We start from the raw sequence: 24,470 nt of genomic DNA on the forward strand, positions 1-24,470 counted from the left end.
TTCCTGCCTTTAAGTTCCCTCTTTAGACCAGGTGTTGATGTAAGGGTTAATCATAACTGATGTGGCTGTGTGGTGCTCCACAGGCCCAAGTGTTTAAGGAGGACTTCCTGAAGGAGAGAAGAGACAAGGAGAGGTTGAAACATATGTACAGTGAGCTGGAGAGTAGGTACAAGAGGATCCATGCTGAGCTGCATGTTGTCAAAGCACAGGTGAGCTTACATGGTCGTCTTCATTTTTATTGCTGTAAAACGACGTACATAGTTGAGTATGGTCAAATTAATCAGAGTGCAAGTACACGAGTGTTTAATTGAATGATAATATTGGGTGACTAAACGTCCGTATTTCCCGGGACACGTCCGTATTTCACGTCCTGTACCGGGCATTTTTTTTTTTAAGTGAGGAAATGTCCAGGTTTTTAAACTACCTTCATTGGACTATTATTTGTTATTGGAGTTTTTGTTGTTGACTTTTACAGAAAAGCATTTTAATAATTAATAACCAATATCATGCTATTGTACAATTACCCTCCAAGGTGTCCTGGTTTTCCCAAATGAAAATATGGTCAACCTATGCTAATAGATAATTCATGAATTCCACTTCCTTGATGATGTAGTCATTATGATTCCTGATTTTTAGGTACAGAGGACTCCATCTACAGGACCCTCGCCACACACGTGACTCAGTATCGCCTGCAGCTGAACCCACAATAAAGGACTCCAATGCTGCCATATTTAAAGATTACATTTCTCACTATTTGTCTACAAATAGAAATGTGACAGTGTTTGCAGACTTCTTGCAGCACATTTGAATCATGTTTTAAATTAAAGTTATATCCTAACCATCCTATTACACTGTCATCCTTTACAATAAAACAATTGTTGTCTGCGTGGTGTATTGTGTAAGCTATATGCTTGCAGCATCTGTTTCTAGCACAAGATGTCGCTGCGTGCGTCCTGGTTTTGCTGTGTGACTTGTCTCTCGTGTGAAGATCATGACAGCTCAGTTATGAGGAAGCGCGTTTGTCCTCCGCACGTGAGTGCACTGCAAGGCTGTGCAAAGCAGTCCAGGCGCAGCTACACATCCGGTTCTCTATTTTCCCTAAAACAAAAAGACTATTGTTTCCTGACTGGGGTTGGTGTTTACAATGTTTACTGCAAAGGACGACTTGCAACACTGCAGATGGGAATATGGGCTCAAGAATCCGCGCAAGGTGTTTCAGGAATGTAGGTTTTGTTATTTTTGTACGGAACACATTTGGTTGGGCGTAGGGACACTCAGATGCGTCACGAGCTGATGACTAAGGGAATCCACACACATTCTGTGAAAATAAACGAGGTGTGTGTTGTGTGTACGCACGCGCCAGAGATGGACGCGAAAGAGAGAACCAATGTAGATAGTTCCCTACTTATCAGTGATCTATGCTTCCATTAATTGCGATTAGGCGATGAATTAGCCACGTTTTTTTATCCAGAGGTGATGCCTGGATTTACGGGTAACCTGAGTTTAATGGTGCTCGTTTTGACCGTCGGCTGCGTTTTTATTTTCTGTGAATATTTGATTTATTTCCCTACAATTGTGCGATGCTCGTGGCCGGAGATACCCGAGCGCAAAGACTCGGCCGCCCCTCTCCGGGCAATGTTCCTGTCCGACACGCACCTCCTCGGGGCTATTCAAGGGCACTGGTTCGACAAGCTGAGAAGGTAAGATTGATTATGCATCGACCATCACGGATGGACCCTGACACTACTGGAAAGGTCTTGTTTACAAATGTAGCTATAAAATGTGTCTACTGATCACAGCGCGGATGTGGTTGCCTAGTTACAAGATGCTCGTCCTCTTCATCTCGGTCGGGCACATAGCTGAGGTAGCCTTCGGTTCTGGGGGAAATGCATAGGGAGCTAAATGTGTAGAGGTACAAGTATGTTGCATGTGCAATGAGAACTTGTAGCTGTTATTTACGGTACTCATTTGATAAAACACCTTAGTGAACATGGCGTGTGCTGTAAATCTGATTACTGCAGGAGATAGAGAGTTCACTGTCGGTCATCCCAACATAATCTCCTTATCGTTTTTGCATTCATCCTGTACTTAGACTTCAGTTTATCCACCTTTTTCTCCAAGTCACACTGCCAATTTCCAGTTTAGATTTAGCTGTACTGTCTTAGGCTCTGTGAAGACTGACTAATATTGTTTTCCACTTTAAAGAGGCTTAAGAAGGCCTTTACAATTGCTTACCTGAGTGACTGCTCTGTAACTATGAAATTACACACACACGGTGGCCTGTCACTTCTGTGCAGTGTCTGCTGTGCTGAATAGAGCAGACGAAAAACATATTCCAAGTTGTTCTTATTTTTTTTGACTCTGGTCCTGTAGAGTACACTGGAACACTTGATTGAGTTTGAGGCAGGAACAGACATACATAATAGTAAGTGCATATAAAGGGTATATGATTTGACGGAGCTTTTGCACAGGGGTAATCAATAATCATGAGATTTGCTGATGGAGAAAGTTGTTCCGGTTGGCTCGGAGTGCTTGGCACGGCCCCAACTCTGTCGCATACTCTGAGTGCTGCTGAGAGGTTCTGGGAGTGCACTGGTGTGTCTCTGAACGTCTGCGTGCTCACTGTGTCCCTCTCCTCCCTGCTAGAGAGTGGCAGATGGAGAGAGCGTTCCAGACGGCGTTGTGGTTACTCAGGCCTGAGATGGTCTTCATTCTGGGGGATGTTTTCGATGAGGGTAAATGGAGTATCCCTGAGGTAAATCTGAGACTCTGGAAGACCAATGTCAGTCTCTGGAGTAGAATTTCAAATGACTTTTTGAGGCAGGACATGGTGAACAAAGAATAAATAAAAAGTGGTTTTTGGACTTTTTATATATATAAAAAATTACAGTTTTTATACTGTAATTGACTAGAACTTGACAGTTGATCTGTCCCTGACCATGTTTACTAAATATGCACTGAAAACCCACATAATTCTCAGAATTTCACCACTGAATACCAAATTATTTTTCATATATATTTGATAACAAAATCTCAATTTTCATCAATCAAAACAGAATCTTTGTTCTATTATAATCATTATTCTATATATTTAAACTTTTAGTGTAAATTAATACCTATTTATTACATAACTGAGCTGGTCATTTAAAGGTTGTTTTAGTTTATTTTTTGATCGATGGATAGTTTTTTTAATCCCTGCAGGACTGGGAAGATGACGTTAGACGCTTCAAACAGATCTTCCGTCACCCCAGCGACACAGAACTCGTGGTTCTCATTGGCAACCACGACATCGGCTTCCATCATGAGTGAGTTCTATTGTTATTGTTCAACAACAACAGAATTCTCATGGTCCAATGAAGAATGAACAGAAATAGACAGTGTTAGTGTCACGGTATGGCGGACCCCCTGCCGGCCGACCCATCCACAACAGCAGTTGTCCTGTTGTTCCGTTGTGTTTGTCCCTCGGGTGGGCGGGGCCTATTAGCAAGCCCCCACCTGAAGGGCGTTTGTTTGTCTATATATGTCTTGTCTTTGTACCAGTTGACTGCTGGTTATTATATGCTTGATTTGGATCATGTCACAAGGTTTTTGGTTTGTGCACCTAGTGCATTAAATCCTCCTTTTCCCCTGAGACTTGGCGTGATAGTTTCCTTTTCATTTCGCATTCCCTGCCCGTCACAGTTAGGTTACAATTGTGATGAATGAACTGAGTGACATTCAGATGCCCTGCTGGTTTCTCCATAAGAGAGTCACACTGAATCAAGGTCTAAGATTGTTAAGGATGGACAGTGTGTGTGTGTGGGGGGGGGGGGGGTATGATACAAAGTAAAATAAGTTGATTCCTGTATTCCTGACATAAATGAAAGCATGAAGAAATAATGAAATTGACAGTCTAACAGGTTAACGAGTGTCATGACCTGTGGATGGTGAATCCAGAGTGCTTCGCATAGTCTAGAGATTATTTCACTCATTTTATCCACAGACTCTCTTCCAGAGCGACCACATTTACAAAGGTCTGTTACTGTCCCAACAGGATGTCGAGCTATAAGCTGGAGCGCTTTGAGAGAGTGTTCAGTACCACGTCAGCTCGGATGCTCACAAAGAGAGGCGTCAAGTAAGCCACGCACACAGAAACTTTCAGACTGCACTGCTTTCTAGTGTTTTATATGCACTATGTCTTGTAATGACACTGGTGTGTGTGTGTGTGTGTGTGTGTGTGTGTGTGTGTGGGGTGTGTGTGTGTGTGTGTGTGTGTGTGTGTGTGTGTGTGTGTGTGTGTGTGTGGGGTGTGTGTGTGTGTGTGTGTGTGTGTGTGTGTGTGTGTGTGTGTGTGTGTGTGTGTGTGTGTGGTCCGTAGTTTCTTGCTAGTGAACAGTGTGGCGCTTCATGGGGATCACTGTCCCATCTGTAATCGTGTGGAGACAAAGTTGCACAGTCTCTCTGTGGCACTGAACTGCTCCGTCCAGGTAACCCACTTATCATCATCATCATCATCATCATCATCATCATCATCAGCTTCAGCAGCAGCAAAGACCGTAGGTGTTGACTCATTTTGGGGTAGAGGGTCAGAGTTCATTGGCAGGCCGGAGCTCTCTCATCTCTCTGTAATGAATCCCCCACGCTAGAGTCCATGACTCATCTGTGGCATCTGCTGTGTGAGGGCTTTAGATCCGTGGCCTTTCACAGACGGTTTCCTTATTACTACATTGCTGAAAGTAATATGTACCTTTTCCCTCACTGGATGCAGTAAAACCTAATTCTGGGTAAACGGTCATGTGTAGATAGTTAAGCAGGGGAATAACCTGACTTTCATTTGAAATGTGGGGGAGGAGGGGGGGGGGTACAAGCATGGTTGTGCTTTTTCAAGGCAGGACTACATCAATTACTCAGTTTATTTTAATATAAAAATATTGTTTATTCCTCTATCACTATGCATGTCATTTTCACAAGTGCATATTGCAAAATAAAGTTTAGGTTCAAACTTTACACCATTGCAGCTGCTTAGCCTGTGACACTGGGGTTACTGCCACACGACGTCTATGTGGCACAGAGATGTCCAGGGTGATTGCTTGCCTGGATTTACTGTATACTGAAACTCTTTGTAATGTTCAGCCATTTTCTTTTAGAGCAAGCCTCTAATGTAAGGCCGGTGCCACATGGACACGTCTCTTACAGGGTCTTCTAGAAGATACCGTTGTGTAAAAAAACGATAGCAGATATGAGCAGTACATTTGTATACACCAGTCCTGTAAAAGCTGTCCACTGCCCTGCTGAGCGAGGCTTACTGTCACTCTGGATCTCCTCAGAACTCTCGAAATGGTGGAGACGGCCTTCGATGCAAAGCTGGGCAGACATATCCATCCAGTCCTCCCATCATACTGCAGGTAGGGAGAAGAGCGCGTGCTCAGGGGCTGTCAGGGGGGTGCCGTCCTAAGGTCTGGAAGTTGTGGAGCTGGACTATATCTCGTGCACACAATACCGATCCTCACCTCAGATGTTTTTGAAAGCCAGTCAGTAATGAGCAGTCATGGTGGTGATCAGGTCATTTAAAACAAGTAAATCAGCCTCAGTGGTAAGCAAACAGGGCACTGAGGAGAAATGCTCAGGGTTATATTTTAACTACAGTGACTTGGTGACAGTGGCATGGTGCCATATGCCCTTATAAATGTTGCGTTGGTGTTTAGGACAAACACACCAGATTGTTGCTCTATGTACTTCCTGATCTCTGGTTCCACTCAGTCTCTGGTTTGTTACACACCAGAGGTTTGTTACACATCAGAGGTACACTACAGGCATTGATTAAAGCTCAAGGAACAGTATCCTGTTTCTTAAACCTCTACACTGACCTGCTTTGAAGTTTAGTGAGATCTTTGTCTCTTTGGTTTTTTATGGATAAATCACAGCTCCGGTCTTCACAGCACAGTTCCACAATCAACACCTGCAGATTATAATCTCTGTCTTCAGTTCTTTTCAGACCAAAGCTAATGGTGATGTGTTGTGCAGTGTGTTGTGCATTTTAGTGCATTAGCATTGGCTGATGCCTTAACGTAGGAGGTCCAGGTATTTGACTGCATGGTTCTCTTAACCACTATTTTGTGGTTCATTTGCAATACAAAGTATTCTGACCTTGTACAGTCCAATGAGAACCAGCTACACGACACAGGTGTTATTATGCCACTGCTCTAATATCTTTCTGTGGCGTCTGCAAACATTTGTCTGTTCCTGTAGGTCACCTGAAAGAGCAGGTGAAGGGTGCTCGCATCTTGTGATAAATTCAGAGTACACACACTGTCATAAGCCATGAAGGATATTGATAGGAATGTTTGCCAAATACTGTAAGCAAATATGCAGTTCTTTCATCCAGTGAAAGATAGCACAAAGTATGTGTGTGTGTGTGTGTTGATGCAAAGCTTGATACAAGCACAAGTATGTGCGGTGCATTAGACTTAGAGAACCATTTGCTGGGTTCAAGGTGGATTTACAGTATATTTCTATTCAAAGAATGTGCCTGTAACACTAAATTATACTTTAAGAAAATGCTGTAAATAACATTATTATAAAGCAATGTGTGTGCATGTCAAATAAGTCAACTGTAATCGTCCTTTGAAGTGAACTCGGGTGTGACTTTTCAAGCGTAGTTTCTGCATGTGTGTTTCAGCATTACCCCCTGTATCGTGCCAGTGACGGCAAATGCACAGGGGTGGATGCAGCGCCACCTAATGAACGCTACAAGCTATTTCAGGAGCGCTACGATGTGCTCTCTAGAGATGCCTCTCAGAGGGTGAGACACACACACACACACACACACACACATACACGTGAGCACTACTGAACTTGTGGTACACGTGTAAAAAAAAAAACGTTTGATAAGACCAAGAGTTTGATAAGAAGAAGAAACTTCATTCCTAGCGGCCTTTGACCGGTTTAATAAGGAAAACTTTTTCTTCCAATCAACAGCTGCTGTGGTGGTTCCAGCCCCGCCTTATTCTGAGTGGCCACACCCACAGTGGCTGTGAGGTCCTCCATGAGAACCGCTTCCCTGAGATCAGTGTTCCGTCTTTCAGCTGGAGGAACCGCAACAACCCCAGCTTCATGCTGGTAACCACAACCTCTTTAATCATTTATTTGAAGCCGCACAATGTTCAGAAGCCAGTTTTGTTAACGTCAAATGTGTATTATTCACTCATTTAGTCAGTATTTAAGGAATCATCAAACCTGCTGCATGGTTCATTGAATGCCCTTTCTGTTTGTGGTATAAATACACCTTTTTGACAGTTTGTTTTTTTTGCTCTCTCTCTTCTTCTGTGTTTGTATACATGTGTGCAGGGATCATTTTCTCAGTCCGACTATGTGCTGTCCAAGTGTTTCCTGCCCAAGGAGAGCAGCGTTATAGCAGTGTACTGTGGCATCACCTTGGTGATTACACTCTTCGCCCTCAGCCAACTCGGTGTGTTCAGGAGGGCCCTGTCCTGGTCGCACGGCCTTCTGGGAAAGCAGAAGTTTACGTAAAGCACATATGTGAATATACTCACGTTCTCATGCATCATTAAATGAGATACATGGTTAGGGTAAGCAGCATAGCACAAAGGTCTGTGTACAGTGATGAGGTTAGCGTGAACTCTGAACTCTACCTACCGTTTTACCACATCAGCTGTTTTTAGGAACCTTGGCCATGATTGATTTTAAAGAGCCATTTTGCACACATAATGTTGAGCTGCATTTGCACTCAGGAAGTGGTGGTTAATGCTCCTGGACCCAAATGTGAAGAGCCAACTGAAACTTCTAGAAGTGTTTGTAATCCGTCTGAAGGTTTTGTGTGAATGTCTGTGTGTGTGAGAGAGAGGCTTTAGTTTTAGTTAAAGCCGTGTATATATCTATCCACTTTTAAAGCTTTTCAGGATTGTCACCTTTAATTGTTAAAAGTTTAAATGGAAAAAGTTGCAAATAAAATGTACACCCGACTCCGTCTGCTAATGTGATTTGTTATTCTTATGCTGGTTGAGTATAAAAAACATGCAGCTTCTTTTCGAGGTATTTTATTTGCAAAACGACATTTCTCCTGACATTCTCTTTCTAAACAAAGACAAAGGTCTTCTAATGTGCCTCTTTATTAAAATGAAAATTAAGAAAAAAAAGCTTTAGTCCTTGAAGGCCAGACACAGAGTTGTTTTTGTTTTTTTTTTTTTGTTTTTTTTCTTCACTCAGTCATCACTCAGTATTTGAACATGAAGAAGCCTCAGGGAAAGATCCCATCTATCAGTGCCGTAGCCTCACCGTACAGTGACTGCAACGCCACATAGCCTGTTCCAGCCAATCAGATTTGAGTACGGCTGCCGTAACCCCCCTCTCTGAGCAGGACTGCCTGTGAAATAGTGGACATATGAGCTTTGGAGATATTTGGAGATAACGGACACCTTGACCTCACCTGTGTGAGTGGTAGGTGGGATAAGGTCATTAGTTCGGCCTTCTGGTTGTCTGAACCACTCAATCCCCACTCTGGGCCGCTCAAGTACAGCATGCACCATAAAGTGAAATGGATCGGACATCGGGCGCAGTTCACTAAACCTGGACGCTGATGGCAGGAGTACTTTGGCCTGGGGATGGCAGTGATTGGGATGGTGGTGAGATCTGGGAGGTTCTGAGATGCATGAAAACATGCAGCGACATGGGTGGAACATGGGTGGCCGTTCTCCGAAAGGTCTTACAAAACTCCATTATCGATCTACAGAGTGCGGCCGGCACATCTGTGTCCAGTGATGTCCTCAATGGACAGGCGGAAGAGGCTTTGTGGTGCTCAGTGGCTGTGAGGAGGGGCAGTCAGTGCCTACATGTCCCAGACACCTGTGTAGTCCTGAAGGTTTATGGGACAGTCAATGAGGAACTAATCTCTCTCATCTCCCCCCCCCCCCTTCTAAAGTACGCCTATGTGTATGCATTGCTACTCAAACAACCTTGCTAGACATTCATAAATATGTATACGCATAGGCACACACATTCTATGTATAATTATATATTTATAGAATATAGCTTCTTTTCGTAACTTTATAAATGTATATGTACATATATAAATATAAAAATGCACATGTACTTTTGGGTATAACACAATGTGTGGGTATGTGAGTGTACACATGCACACACGCATGCAGGCACACGCACACACGCATTCACACATTTAACGCCGTAACCCTGTGTACACGACTCAAGCACACAGTTCATGTCTAAAAAGTTGCTTCCTACTCAAAACATCAGCAGGCCGCAAATTTGGACACTTAAAAGGATTTCCAATGGTTTTAAAGCTGTCAAAGAGTCCTAGAAAGGGAAAATGACTGGAAAAAAAGGACATGTACTCTATCTGTAAGTTCTCAACATAGGTAAGTGGTTAATTTTGCATAATGTATACAAGATTTTTTTGCCTAATTTTCATTTTATACTAAAGACCTTATAATTTTGTTTATCTTTACAAACCACAGGAAAAAAAAGTGTTTCTACAGAGAGACAAAGACTTCCCATCAGCCGGCTGTGCTGCAGTTAAGGTTTGACATCAAGCTGTACAATGCTGTCAAAAATGTACTTACATCTAATCCCCATTTACAAGTACAGCCGTAATCAAAGGCACAAGGAGCTTCTACAAGTCAAACTTTCTTCTCTTTCTCAATTAAGTACAAAATAACATTACATTTTGCAGGCCTGTACAAGAGAAAGCAACCTTACACATTCCTTAGGATAATAAAACACCCCCCCTCCCCAAAAAATATATTATGTATTTATTTATATTTATTTATATAGGACTATTGCCCACCAGGACAACCCTCATGGTAAGAGCAGTATAGATCGGCCAATCATTATGGTGGTTCTCCCTAGGCAGAAAGCCTATTGGCCAAGAGGTGCAGAGGACTTCAAGTCCCACAATCCACCACTTCTGCTCTTAGTCTGTGCTCTTTAGATTATTCCAAACCCCCATCTATCCCTGCAACCCCTGCATTCTTGACATAAAAGCGATAAAAGAAAGGCAAAATGCATAAAAACAAACAAACAAACAAAAACTGATGAGTAATAAATATGGTGGTGCTACATAGTGAATTATGCTTTCTGGCCTTCATTTTAGGAACCTGATGCAAAGTGCATTATCCACCCTATGTCAAGTACTCCTAAAAGACCTTCATTAGGTTGCAGAGGAGAAGACGAAGGTCTAAGTTCAGACTACCGCGCCTGAAGTTACCACAGATTTCCATTAGGTTAACTGGTCCACATCCAACCAGTGCTCGCACAGAAGTAAAAATCAAAACACTTGAAAGCAAAAGGGGAAAAAAAAGAAAGAAAAGAATGAAAACAGGAATCTCTCGTGCACGCACATACACATACACCCATCTTGGAAAAAGAGACTATAAATAAGGATAAGATGAGAGAAAGGGAAGTGTCAAAAGGTGGGGGGGGGAGGTCACATGACAACTTCGTCACTTGTCAGTAGTTCACATAGTCCCGCGGCTATCTGGGAGTGGAAAAGAAGTGATCTTATTGGAGGAGTGACCGTTCGCTGCAGCCAATCACAAGAGCTCATACTGGCGAAGGTGCATCCTCTGTATGATGTCGCGACAGTCGTTGAAGACACGGCGAATGTTCTCTGTGTCCACAGCACAGGTGAAGTGTGGGTAGCAGTAGTGTTTGTCCGAGCCACTGGCTGTGCTTATCCTCTGAAGTCACACACACCCAAACACAGAGACAAAGTCACCTTAAGACTTAAGTGTTCTAATAGACAAAACAAGTACCCACAAAGGCGTTAAATGCCCGTAAACACATGCACATGTTTAAATGCACATAATACACACACATACAAACCCAAGCTTATGTTCAAAGTAGTAATAAGGAAAATGCACACAGAAGAGGAACCATGTAAATGAACAGATAATATCTGTCTGTATACACACACTGAGGAATATGAAGCTAGGATACTTATACTAAAACCCTGGGAATACACACATTCAGCTAATACAGCATTATCCTAAAACCCTGGGAATGATAGTACATGCAAGAGGAGTTTAATGTTGAGAAAAAGGTTTGTTGAGCCTTGAAGACTTAAAAACACAGCATCCCTCACTCTTACACTTATGGAGCTGGAAAAACAAATAACAAAACCTGGAAACACTTTGAACATACCAAAAATTCATCCCGGATAAAGAACTTGGCCCTGGTCACTTTTGGGTCCTCCCCAGGGTCAGGAGTCACTGTGCATAGGAGTACAGGGGTCAAAAGGTCAATATTTCATATTTCATTTCTAAGGATTATGTACAGACCATGTATTTTCCAATATTAGACTTAAGATTAACACATATTAACAGGTTAATAGGTAAGTACATATAATAAAAATGATTACACATGCTAACAAAAGTGTCATAATTATCTCACGATTAGAATTTTCTATTATGTATTTCCTTTTTCTTTAAATATTTGTATATAACCGCAACGTTAGTCTCCCAAAAGGCTAATGCGCTTCTTTCATTCAAATATCACATGTGGTAATTGTATGTTTCAGAGGCCTGACTGGAATGAAGAGGTAAAACATGTCAGCAGTTCCAGATTACAGATTTACATCTCGTGGAATTTCAGAGAGAGGAACATGAAATGAGTGATATTTCAGTAAACTATATAACATGCGAGGCTTTTTCATGTTACACATTGTGAGATCCCTCCAATCGCAGAGAGCGAACTGTTACATCCTCCAATCACAACTGTTACATCCTGCAGGTTTCGTGTGAGGGGGCACTGGTACCTTCAGGTGGGACTGTGTATCGAGTGTACTCTGGGAAATAATCTTCAAGTTTGGATTTGCCAGCCAGGATCTTCTCGGCCAACATATCCTGTTTGTTCAGGAACAGGATCACAGAGATGGTTCGTAAAAACCTGGAGGGAAAACACAGAGACAGACAGAGAGATGGTCAGTCACATAGCTACATAGCCCCTGCAGCAGCGAAACCTCTTAGAAAGGTATTCAGTGTTAGCTCATCAAACAGGTTATAAGCAAACATTTGACCTTCGAAGCAAAATCTGAATATGACTTCTCAAAAAAGGGAAAGACAGTAACTAGGCAGGCCAGAGCCAACTCTAATGAAATCTGCCTCGCCTAATGTCAAACAAAACAGTTTCACTGGACTAACAAAGCTTATTATGTATGAGGGAAATAACCAAAAGTTCACATTTAACTCTTCAGCACTGCTTAGCAACATTTAAGTAATTACCAACACTGCAATGGCATCAAAATTAAAACAGCAGTGTTTCATTTCATTTGTGTCCCTGGCACTGGACTTCATCTAAAATCACTCGACACATTCTTCTTGAAAAAAACGTAATGACCAGGGACAGGGAGGGGAGGCATTACAGGAGATGTGAAGAGAGAAAGACAAAGAGAAGCAGCTAAAGAGGAATCAGCGTGGGAACCTGTTATTCCAGATACTGCGGAACAGGTCTAGAGACTCGCGCAGACGATTGGTGCTGTTGTCCTCTCTGATCACCATGTTGTAGCTGCTACTGGCTGCCACAAAAATGATGGCAGTCACGTCTGGAAGGAAAAAAAACACAGCAGCGTTCAGGCACCACTCTTTCCTTTTTCTGGAACCGCACGTGCTGCGTTTAGAAAGGGTCTGTGGTTTAGGACGGCTTCCCGCCGCCGAAGGTTCCCTGCAGCTGTTTGAATTGTGAAGTTTCCGGAGCAACCGGTTGGCCTGCCGACACGTGAAGACTCACCGTTAAAGCACTGGATCCACTTTCTTCTCTCATCTCTCTGACCCCCCACATCAAACATGCTGAGAGAAAGACACAGATTAAACGTTCAATTCTGCAAAATGGAAACAAGTGGATTTATCATTTAGAAATTGAGAATAGGACTGACCATAGCATTTATTATACTGCAGCCTTTATTACTGTCATCCTCCACTCAATAATATCAATCCACTCAATAGTATGATATGAATAAATGATAAAATTCAGATAAATGCAGAACCTTTACATTAATGGGGAGAAAAACAAACCACCATTTGCAAGCACTTGCTAACATAGTGGTATTAACGGTGAGAATATAGAACAAGGTAAATGCAAAAACCTCACCACCATGTAGTGACTTACTGAAAGTTGACTTTGTCTACTTGAAATCGTGTTTCAAAAATCCCTGAAGTCAAAACTCGGCACCTAAGCAAATCCTGCAAAAAGAGGGAAAGAAATATGCATGAAGAGAAAGATGAACATGACTGGCACTCAGATGAACATGACTGGGGCTCCGAAGAGCACGACTGGCATTCAGAAGAGCACGACTGGCATTCAGAAGAGCACGACTGGAATTCAGAAGAGCACGACTGGAATTCAGAAGAGCACGACTGGGGCTCTGATGTCCTGAAGTCTGCAGGAGTACTGTATTCCCAGCAAATGTTAAGTAAACAAAACCATGTTGGATTAAAACAATTAATCATTCCAAAAATGTAAGATATCTTACTTTGGATACCGTAAATAATAGATTTTTGTTATTGAATTTTATATCATTAATTTATAATTTTAAGTTAAATAATTTGATAGTTTTTAGATATAAAGTACTTTATATTTTTAAGTATTTTTTATATATATTTATATTGTATCTTTCCCAGGTTTTATAGTATTACATAAAACATTCATACACTTCTTCATATATGTGTAAACTGCATTGCATTGAAAAAACTTGCAAGTCAGTCAGTTTTTTTAAGTATTCATTTTTAAAGTCTTAAAGAGATGTCTTAAAAGCACTTTTTATTAACTTTTTATATACCTCACTACTGTTGAATAAAGCCTGAATATTAAGACTCATAACAACACGAAAAGCACCCTCTTGTGGACAAATATATAAAACTGTCATAAAAAAACCCCTACAAGAAAGTCAGTGCATTAACTAAATGCAAATATCAATAAATATTTCTCAAATGAAACAGAGGTGGACATCAGTAGATAATTTTCTGAGAGGTAATATATTGGTCTGGCTGTGATACATTTGAATTGATAAATTTCATTTGTTAGAGCGCCCCCACCTGGTCTGTTGGTGTGTAGTCGTTCTGTCGTACTGAGTCGATTCTCTCCAAGAAGCTGGAAGACACAAACGAAAGACATATTAATCCACCATTACAGGGATAACTCACAGGCACCAAATTATGTAAAACATCCACGACAGCTATCAGGTGCATCAGATCTACTGTTCCCATCCCTTAAAAAGCTCAGTGAATCACTCCAAAGCTACAGAGGTTGTAACATAGTGTTACAAAGCTTTTGCAGCCTGTGCGTTTACAGCAATTGTCCTTGCTGTTAAATTGAAATCTGAACTTAAATGTTAGCTCAAAGTTGCAGGATTCCCAACAATTACAAGTAGGAACACAGTTGGCTAGATATGATGATGACCTTTTGACCTTTTACAAATTTAAACATATCTTTGTTGCCAATGTATGTTGTTGGTAGGGACAACATACGTGTGTGTGTGTATGTGTGTGTGTGAGAGAGAGAGAGAGAGAGAGAGAGAGAGGGGGAGAGAAAGAGAGAGAGTGAGAGACTAGTGGCCCTACTAGATGAGTCTAGCAGAAAGTGAGAAGGATTTTAGACATTCCTTAGTGTTGCCATGGTGAACCCTTCCCTAAACACCTACTTGCACTAGACAGAGCCTCACTGTCCACACAGCTACGATAGGCACACACACACACACATGCATACGCACACGCACGCACACACGCGCACACACACACACACACACACACACACACACACACACACACACACACACACACACACACACACACACACACACTATGCATTTCTCTATATCTTTTAATCTCGTCTCTCTCTCTCACTCATTGATACGTCATATTTGTCTAAGTGTGTGATTTTGTTTTGTGATTAAGCAGGTGTGTGCAGTGTTAATCCTGGGTATATAACTCAGGATCACTTTACTATGACTTCACATATTTATAGCATGTGGGTGGTTGCATGTTAACATTCATATTATATTATAGTCCTTAATATAGATTGGCATAAATTTAATTGATAGTTTACCCATCAAAATCAAAAACAAACTTCCCACTTCCTCCTACCACTCATTACTTCAGGGCAGGGTCAAATACAAAACACAATCGATGGTGTCCCGATTTAGTACCTACCTTAGGCAGTACAAAACGGACAGTTCTATGAATACCCAGCAGAGGGCGCTCAGATACAAAAACACCACCATTGATAATCTCTGGTGAGAGAAGCAGGCCCTAACTGTTGCTCCACAGCTGAATTTGCATGTGGTTTGTGAAAGGTTATGGTTTGGCTAACAATTTTGAGAACCAGGAAGTGAAAGCATAGCCTACACATCAACTGTACTCTGCTACATACACAACTGCACTGAAACTTGAAAATGCCACTGTTCACAGACACATCAAGGTATACCGCAGACCCGAAGCCCTGGATGACAGAGGAGATCAGAACTCGCCTCAGGAGATCTGTAACTCCGCCTTGGAGTGTGGCGACAGGGCCTTATACAGCACTCCAACCTAAACAGAGGCATCAGGGAAGCTAAAGAGGACTGCAAGAGGAAGACTGAGTATCACTTCACCATCATCTCATGGAGGGTGTGGCAGGACATACAACACATTACCAATTATAAGGCCATTTATAAGACCACAATTCTAATGGCTGTCAATTGAAATGCCTCACTGGCAGAGGAACTTCACTGTTTCTTGACCCGTTATGAAGTGGAAGAAGTGGAAGGAGTGAAAGGAGTATGAGGTGAGGTGGTTCTCAGTGTGGTGAACCAGAAGAAAGCTCCTAAGTTCTGATGGTGTGACAGGAAGGGTGCTGAAAGACTGCACAGACCGGCTTGTCGGGGTCTTCACAAGGAGCTTCAACTTATCCCTATATGGATCCATTACTGCAATGAGTCTGCTATAGGTCTGCTACAATTATTTCATTATAAGAAACACGATCAGTAGACTCAAAGACTACTGTTCACTGGCACTCACTCAGATCATTAAAGTAGTTTGCCTACGGAGCAAACAGGTCTATAGAAGATGCCATCACTACTGTTCTTTACACAACACTCATCCACCTTAAACAACAGTGAAGTTTACTGAGGAGGCTTTTTATAGATTTCAGTTTTGCCTTTAATACGCACATCTCAGATAGACGGGTCACTAATCTCACAGATTTAGCCCTTTCCCAACCCACTTGCTACTGGATCAAAGACTTTCTCACTGACTGCCCTCAGACTCCCACCTCTCCACCCTTACACTCCACGCTAGCAGACGGCACTACTGTTTGGACTCATCTCAGAATCAAACAGTGATGATGTCCAAAGACCACGGTGTTCTGAAAACAATCCCATACTGAACTTTTCAAAAGCTAAAGAAAACGCCCGTTCTTGAGTTTCTGGGTGAACATATCACTGAAGCCCTCTCCTGGACCACCAAGACTACAGAAGCAATCAAGAAGACACAGTAATGAATCTACTTGGAAAAACAATTGGAGAAACTGCTTGTGTCCATCTACCACTGTTCCATTGACAGTATAGGTAGGGGAGGCAGGAGAGCCCTTCGTAGGATCATCAACACACCCAAGAAGATGCTCACCCTCTGTTGAGCACTTATTCAGCTTTGACTGCCTCAGTAGAGCAGCCAACATACTGCAAGAAACTCCACCCTGGGCACCATCTGTTTGAGCTGGTGCTCTCTGGTCAACACTTTAAGCCCATCACATCACAGACAGACTTAAGAAACCTTACAGCCATATGAGAAGTGAACACCACCAAACACGGACAGACAGTTAAGACCTGTGTGGTGGTCTGCACAACAGTACTATAGGTATATTTAGGTACATTTTAGGTACAGAAGCAATATCACAGAACACCAATGTCTCACAACAGCAAAGGTTGCATGTTGCATGTATGGTAATAAATATAAATATCTGAACCAAGAGAGTAACTGCACTGAAAAGTCCACAAAGGTTCAGGACATTTTGGACAGAGACTATTCAGCTGGGTGGTCATTTTCTTTCAAGCTCAGGTCCTCAAGGTCAGAGAGCTTGAGGATCCTGAGCAGAATCTTGAGGGTCCTGCGTAGAATCCCAGGACTGCACTCTTCTGGGTGGAGATCTCAGATGTTGTTCCTGGGATCTGCTGGGGCCATTCCCCCAGTTTCAGGTTTACAGCCCCTAGTGTGCCGTTTTCACGAGAGCCACTGTTGTCTTCACCTTCGCCATCTTTTCTTCCATGCCAAGTTTTTCACGTTCCTTGCTCCTGATTTGTTTCCCCTTACATCTGTCACTAAGACCCTTTTCTGCTGTTGGTCCATCACTACTATGTCTGGCTTGTTAGCCATGACCATTTTATCATTCAGTATCTCGACATCCCACAGGGCCTTAGCTCTTCACCACCGTTGGGGTGTATCCCACTTTGACCTTCCAGCCCACACTTTGAACAGATGTTCTCTGCATACTATGCCACTTAGTTTTGCATTCCACGTACAATGCTGTTATTCCATACTGCTCTTATGTGCTGGATTGTCTCATGGGCATCTTCCATTATTTTCCAGTGATACATTTTTATGAAGGTGTCTATCCTCCAATTATGGTTGCATCTGCCCCAGGTTTCTGCTGTCTGAGGTCTGAGCACTTGAGGTCATCATACTCCTGGATTTGTCATCATGGGTAGTGACTCACTAGTCCTCAGCCCCCTTCCTTCCACTTAGTCTCACAATGTTGGATTTGGGACGAAACCCTTTGTGCAGTGTGAGGAGTTTCTTTGTCTTGATGTTGGTTTCTTCTGTCTCCTCCTTAGGCCAGCTTATGCTGCCAGCAGGCTGTCTGATGACTGGTAGAGCAGAGGTGTTGATTGTTCTTCTCATTCAGATGACATCTTAGGACTTCTTAGGTCTCACTCTACATGGCCGTACCCGCTTTCCTGTTTCCCATGTGGCCTCTTCATGAATCTTCATGATATATAAGTCATGTCCTTTACAGACAGGAAATGACCAGAAGAAGAAAAAAATCACACCCATGGCTATTAGTTACTATAGCAGTGCTTGCTTTATAGCAAAGTGATTACAAGGGTTTGTGTGTGTGTGTGTGTGTGTGTGTGTGTGTGTGTGTGTGTGTGTGTGTGTGTGTGTGTGTGTGTGTGTGTGTGTGTGTGTGAGAGAGAGAGAGAGAGTTTTCTTACACATCTGATTCAGGTCAGATGCCTCACTCCCTGCTTCATGACAGGGACTCTTTTGGCATTATGGTGTTTTAAACTTGGGCACATGGAACTAATACTTAGACGATTCTATTAACAAATGGCGGGAAGGTTTTATGCAGTGCATAATGTGTCACTCCCGAAGCCCTGGCCCTTGCTCTGTCTTTTATCTTTGAACCATACCTGTTCAATGTCCCAACCCTAAAGATCCAACATTCATGACCCAATCTACAATGAATCACCAGTCCGTTACCTATTACATGATCAAGGTTTTCATGTGAACAGTGTTTTATTGCTTTGGCATCCCTATAGGCATTACATCATTTACAACCTTTATTTGTCTATAATCGGAAGCTTATCCTACGAGGGTGTGAAAAGTTCAGAATTGGAAATGGCACTACAATAGCGATTAACTCTTAGCTCTGTTATGCAAGACTCAGGTTTTCTTGCTAGCGCCATTGCTACATCAGATACTAGCACAGCTGTGATTTCACGAAAATCCAACAGTGCTGCTAGTCATCAGTGCGCCCAGGTCCAGTTCAACGGCTGCATTTTCACACAGACTTAGACTACGTTTCAGAGAAAGAGCAGGCATTACTGCATGTCTTCCATTACCTAAAGCTAAAACCAAGGTACTTGGGCTTATGATTTACCAACAATTATCCTTAGCTGTCCTCTCAGGTGAACTCTGTAATCTATTATGTGTACAATCAAATAAAAATAAATTGTAAATGCTTCAAGAATAACCTATACCCAATGCTTAGCAAGCTAGCATGTTGTGTTGCTAATAGGTTCACACTTCAGTTAGTCTGGTTAGACAATCAGTGTAACATGAAACAGTAATCAAAGAAAAGCTTCTTCATTTTTGTCAAAGCCTTGTGTCTGCAAATAATAAAAAAATAAACAAAGATATAGTGACACTGTGTGGGAATTTTTTATTCCATTCTGATAAGCGACGAGTTGAAAAGGTCATTCCTAGATGTCGGTGGTGTTGGAGAGAGGGGTAGTACAATTCCAGATTAAACCCTATTGTAGCTAGAGAAATTCCTTTTTAAAAAAGCTCTCTCAGCTTCCTAAGAAGACTATTATGCAAATAGAGTGCAGGTGGGCATGGCCAGGGTCTGGGTGAGCATGCTTCCACTAAGAACCCACACACTTCCGTGCCGCTCAGGCCAGATGGGCAACGGCCCAGGACAAGTGGCGTGTCCGTCCTAAGCCTGGTCTAAGCACTCTGACAACTCACCAGGACTCTGGGGCCCTCCCATGCAGTGTTTGCAAGAAGATAAAAGCTGAATTTCTCTGAGCATAGGCTCACAGATCATGTAATCTCTGTCTGAGGACAAGACAAAGTGGAACCAACACACATGGAAATGCTCCAGTTCACAGACTGCATCTTACAAGCAACAGGCGATAACTCAGACGGGTTGAGCTGTAACTTCGTATGGGGTCTAATTCCATGGCTGTATAATTCAAGTTGTGTTTTCACATGTGACCGTGTATGCACTTGGACAAATGTTTGGACAAATGCAGGAATATACATTTGTCAAAGGAAGAAGATTCTCTGCAGTAACGTCACTGAACTGGCGCGATCATGGAAGTCCACGTAAACAAACACCAGTGAAATTTCAGAAAGTGTACAGAAAGAGGCAGCAGCACACGCAGGCGGCAGCAGCACACGCAGGCAGCAGTGCACACGCAGGCAGCAGCACACGCAGGCAGCAGCAGCACATGCAGGCGGCAGCACACGCAGGCGGCAGCACACGCAGGCGGCAGCGCATGCAAGAGGCAGCACAAGCAGGCGGCAGCACACGCAGGCGGCAGCACACGCAGGAGACAGCTTCCGCTCACTACTGCCTAGTCAGCAGTGATCCTCCACATCACAATGCATTCGCGCTCGGTCTCATTTGCGCTCAGTCTCATTCGCTTCTCTCGTTTCTCTCCTTCTTTCATGCTCTTCATCAGGACTCACACAACCAGCACTCCTCCGTTGCCTCCATTCTCCTCCTTCCTCCAACTCTTCTCCTTTTCTCTCTCGCTCTTTCAGTCCAGATGGCTTTTTCACTCCTTCGTTTTCTCTTGAACCCCCCCCCCCCCCCCCCCCATTTTATTCCCTCTCTCTCTATCCTCTCTGAACTCTGTCTCTCTTTCTGGAGCCACTGAGGTTTACGTGAGAGGAGATGAGACTATTTCACATCCTGACAGCTACAGTAAACACATGAAGCCATACACCTCCTAAAAGTCCAGCCAGTCTCACTCTCCTCCCTCACCCTCCCTCACTCTCCTCCCTCACCCTCCCTCACTCTCCTCCCTCACCCTCCTCCCTCACTCTCCCTCACCCTCCCTCAATCTCCTCCCTCACCTCCTCCCTCACCCTCCCTCAATCTCCTCCCTCACCTCCTCCCTCACTCTCCCTCACCCTCCTCCCTCACCCTCCTCCCTCACTCTCCCCCCTCACCCTCCCTCACTCTCCTCCCTCACCCTCCCTCACCCTCCCTCACCCTCCCTCACTCTCCTCCCTCACCCTCCCTCACCCTCCCTCAATCTCCTCCCTCACCCTCCTCCCTCACCCTCCCCCTCACCCTCCCTCCCTCACTCTCCTCCCTCCCTCACCCTCCCTCACTCTCCCTCACCCTCCCTCACTCTCCTCCCTCACTCTCCCTCACCCTCCCCCTCACCCTCCCTCACTCTCCCTCACCCTCTCTCCCTCACTCTCCTCCCTCCCTCACTCTCCCTCACCCTCCCTCACTCTCCCTCACCCTCCTCCCTCACTCTCCTCCCTCACTCTCCCCCCTCACCCTCCCTCACTCTCCCTCACCCTCCCCCTCCCTCACCCTCCTCCCTCACTCTCCTCCCTCCCTCACCCTCCCTCACCCTCCCTCACTCTCCTCCCTCACCCTCCTCCCTCACTCTCCCTCACCCTCCCTCAATCTCCTCCCTCACTCTCCCTCACCCTCCCTCAATCTCCTCCCTCACCCTCCTCCCTCACTCTCCCTCACCCTCCTCCCTCACCCTCCTCCCTCACTCTCCCCCCTCACCCTCCCTCACTCTCCTCCCTCACCCTCCCTCACCCTCCCTCAATCTCCTCCCTCACCCTCCTCCCTCACCCTCCCCCTCACCCTCCCTCCCTCACTCTCCTCCCTCCCTCACCCTCCCTCACTCTCCTCCCTCACTCTCCCTCACCTTCCCCCTCACCCTCCCTCACTCTCCCTCACCCTCTCTCCCTCACTCTCCTCCCTCCCTCACTCTCCCTCACCCTCCTCCCTCACTCTCCTCCCTCACTCTCCCCCCTCACCCTCCCTCACTCTCCCTCACCCTCCCCCTCCCTCACCCTCCTCCCTCACTCTCCTCCCTCCCTCACCCTCCCTCACCCTCCCTCACTCTCCTCCCTCACCCTCCTCCCTCACTCTCCCTCACCCTCCCTCAATCTCCTCCCTCACTCTCCCTCACCCTCCCTCAATCTCCTCCCTCACCCTCCTCCCTCACTCTCCCTCACCCTCCTCCCTCACCCTCCTCCCTCACTCTCCCCCCTCACCCTCCCTCACTCTCCTCCCTCACCCTCCCTCACCCTCCCTCACTCTCCTCCCTCACCCTCCCTCACCCTCCCTCACTCTCCTCCCTCACCCTCCCTCACCCTCCCTCAATCTCCTCCCTCACCCTCCTCCCTCACCCTCCCCCTCACCCTCCCTCCCTCACTCTCCTCCCTCCCTCACCCTCCCTCACTCTCCTCCCTCACTCTCCCTCACCTTCCCCCTCACCCTCCCTCACTCTCCCTCACCCTCTCTCCCTCACTCTCCTCCCTCCCTCACTCTCCCTCACCCTCCTCCCTCACTCTCCTCCCTCACTCTCCCCCCTCACCCTCCCTCACTCTCCCTCACCCTCCCCCTCCCTCACCCTCCTCCCTCACTCTCCTCCCTCCCTCACCCTCCCTCACCCTCCCTCACTCTCCTTCTGCCTGTTTCTCCCTCCCTCACTCTCCGTGCCTGTTCGTCTGTTTGCCTTTATTTCTCACACACTCACACACACAGGCGCGCATGTGTTCGCACGCGCTCCCTCTCTCTCTCACACACACACACATACACACAGCTGCGGGAACTAAAAATAGGCCTGCGTATGGAGTCTCTCACACCAGTCCGAGGACATAAACACACAGGCACTAGTGAAGTACCTGCCCAAGATGGCCGCCGGCCTCCTAGTCTGGTCTACAGCAGGCGCGGCTAAAACAGTGCTGTTTACAAGTGAGTGCTTCGAGGAACAGCTGCTGGCTTTCAATTCGGAACTTTTGAGGTGTTATTTTTGGCTACCTCTTGATGGTTGGTGTATACACACCCGTGCTAAAAATGGATCCGAGATTTCGTCTGGAGCTGTGTTCCAAGCCAGGAGATACCCAAGTCATCCCTCGGCAGCAGCTTGAGAAAATGTCATCTTTAAGAATCAGTGTGAACCCAACTTCCCAAGCAGACACATACTGACCTGACCATTTGTGTCAAACAGTTAACTGTAGTGCAAATATTGTGAAGAAGAAGAAGAAAATAGTTACATAGAGAACAGCATTAAAGACAGCAGTACACAAACTGAGAGAGGGAGAGAGAGAGAGAGGGAGAGAGAAAGGGAGAGAGAGAGAGAGAGAGAGAGAGAGAGAGAGAGAGAGAGAGAGAGAGAGAGAGAGAGAGAGAGACAGGATGCAAGCAGGCCCATAGACTGCTCATGGACTCCGTAAGCTATAAATGGCTCTTCCTGTGCCTGGCCTGGGATATTAGACAACCCTATCAGCCTGAATCTACGCTGACTCAGACAAGTCTCACGGGATGAACTAAATGTGCAGCTGTTCAACACAGAGACAGAAAGAGAGAGAGCCGGACAGAGGAAGGAGAAAGAGCAAGAAAGTAAAAAAGATGCACACCCAGAGGGAGAGAGAGAGGAGGAGAGAAAGAGGGAGAGGCAGAGAGACACCAACCATCCCAGCTAGGACCAGCAGCTGGATCACCATGGTAACTCTAACTGGCAGGTCGATAGTCAGAACTCCTCCTCTTCCTCTTTAACTGGGCAAGAGAGCATTTGGCACACACACACATACACACACACACACACACACACATACGCATGCACCCGCACACACACACACACACACACACACACACACACACACACACACACACACACACACACACACACACACACACACACACACACACACACACACAGGGCATCCGGTTGGAGAAACCTTTACAGTGTACTTTTTATAATGACTAATTTGGCAGAAGAATGAACCTACAACACACTGACTCATATTACAGGATTTCATTATTCTATTTAGCTTTGAAATATTCAGATTTTTTACGAGAAATATTTTGATTAACTTCCTTTATAAGTACATTTACAAGCTTATGGTGGTCTGCCCTCCTCTCTCCCCTCCCTCCTCCTCGCTCCTTTCCCCCTCCTCTCTCCCCTCTTCCCTCCCTTCTGCCCTCCTCTCCCCTCCTTTCTTCTCCTCTCGTCTCTTATGAAAGTTAAATCCCAGTGAAGCATCACAGTCAGAAGACATCTATACACAGACTGATGCACACAAACACACACACATGCACATAACACAGATGCACACTCACGTGCACACGCTTGACGAGTTCCATAAGAGAGTTTTGACAGAAGTGAAGGTGTCTAAGATATGTGTGCATGTCTTTTCAAAGTCAGTCAGTATATGCCGTCAGCTTTTTCAATGGGGAAATATTAACCTGTGAATTTGCTGTTTCCTACATGTCTTGTGAGTTCATTCTTCACAAGGCCCAGGACCTCTGAGTCTTGCCATTTACTTCACGGGGTACGGGAGTCACTTCCTGCCCCTCGTGCTCTAGTCTTTACCTTCCATTCTCCAGAGCCTTGTCACCAACAACAACGTACGCTAGATCAATGCACGCACGGATGTGCGCGGACAAGCGAGAGACACGCATCTCCGCCTCTACCTCTCTCCTTCTTACTTTCTTTTTCCCGCCTGTTTTCCCCTGTCTCTCCCTCTCTTTCTCTCTCTCTCTCTCTCTCTCTCTCTCTCTCTCTCTTCTCTCTCTCCTTTACCTTCTGCCACTGACTTCCCTTTGTTTCTGGCCATCGGTCGGACTCTCCCTTTGACTTAGCCAAGACCATGTGATCGAAGCTTGGGTAGGGCTCCACAAAGCAGAGCTAAAATTAGCAGCAGCCTAGCCTGGCTCCACAGTTAGTTTACATATGCACACAGGCAGAGGAAGGCTGGGAGAGAGATGGAAATGGAGAG

General features: G+C 44.9%; 3 protein-coding genes across 4 annotated transcripts in view; 2 read left to right on the top strand and 1 right to left on the bottom strand.

Moving 5' to 3' along the window:
* The window catches only part of LOC143519761 (uncharacterized), a 3,922-nt gene extending 3,083 nt beyond the window's left edge, over positions 1–839 (top strand). Inside the window, exons 9-10 of the mRNA XM_077013509.1 lie at positions 84–209; positions 637–839. Coding sequence (XP_076869624.1) covers positions 84–209; positions 637–678 — 168 coding nt within the window. The 3' untranslated portion in view covers positions 679–839. The remainder of the gene's footprint in view (positions 1–83; positions 210–636) is intronic.
* A 202-nt stretch (positions 840–1,041) lies between these two features.
* Positions 1,042–7,961, top strand: mppe1 (metallophosphoesterase 1). Of its 2 annotated transcripts, XM_077012621.1 has the most exons (10): positions 1,042–1,223; positions 1,597–1,700; positions 2,647–2,755; positions 3,202–3,305; positions 4,034–4,114; positions 4,358–4,466; positions 5,307–5,384; positions 6,659–6,781; positions 6,958–7,098; positions 7,327–7,961. In XM_077012621.1, the coding sequence occupies exons 1-10, from the start codon at positions 1,188–1,190 to the stop codon at positions 7,507–7,509; spliced, it is 1,068 nt and encodes a 355-aa protein (XP_076868736.1). In that variant the 5' UTR covers positions 1,042–1,187; the 3' UTR covers positions 7,510–7,961. The 2 variants fall into 2 exon arrangements, with proteins under 2 accessions (XP_076868736.1, XP_076868735.1); XM_077012620.1 differs by having other exon boundaries at positions 1,093–1,700.
* A 161-nt stretch (positions 7,962–8,122) lies between these two features.
* gnal (guanine nucleotide binding protein (G protein), alpha activating activity polypeptide, olfactory type) overlaps positions 8,123–24,470 on the bottom strand; it is a 41,282-nt gene continuing 24,934 nt past the window's right edge. Inside the window, exons 6-12 of the mRNA XM_077012622.1 lie at positions 14,043–14,097; positions 13,117–13,190; positions 12,739–12,797; positions 12,433–12,553; positions 11,768–11,898; positions 11,155–11,222; positions 8,123–10,691 (exon numbers count right to left, since the gene is read on the bottom strand). Coding sequence (XP_076868737.1) covers positions 10,545–10,691; positions 11,155–11,222; positions 11,768–11,898; positions 12,433–12,553; positions 12,739–12,797; positions 13,117–13,190; positions 14,043–14,097 — 655 coding nt within the window. The 3' untranslated portion in view covers positions 8,123–10,544. The remainder of the gene's footprint in view (positions 10,692–11,154; positions 11,223–11,767; positions 11,899–12,432; positions 12,554–12,738; positions 12,798–13,116; positions 13,191–14,042; positions 14,098–24,470) is intronic.

Source organism: Brachyhypopomus gauderio, chromosome 7 (genome assembly GCF_052324685.1).
Source record: "Brachyhypopomus gauderio isolate BG-103 chromosome 7, BGAUD_0.2, whole genome shotgun sequence".
Lineage (NCBI taxonomy): Eukaryota > Metazoa > Chordata > Actinopteri > Gymnotiformes > Hypopomidae > Brachyhypopomus > Brachyhypopomus gauderio.

What these genes read in the sequence shown, in the direction of transcription:
- mppe1 (XM_077012620.1), top strand. Translation starts at nt 1,477, where the DNA reads ATGCCTGGATTTACGGGTAACCTGAGTTTAATGGTGCTCGTTTTGACC. An exon ending in CTCACAAAGAGAGGCGTCAA is followed by an intron (nt 4,115 to 4,357) that starts GTAAGCCACGCA and finishes TGTGGTCCGTAG; the next exon opens with TTTCTTGCTAGTGAACAGTG. An exon ending in ACAACCCCAGCTTCATGCTG is followed by an intron (nt 7,099 to 7,326) that starts GTAACCACAACC and finishes ACATGTGTGCAG; the next exon opens with GGATCATTTTCTCAGTCCGA.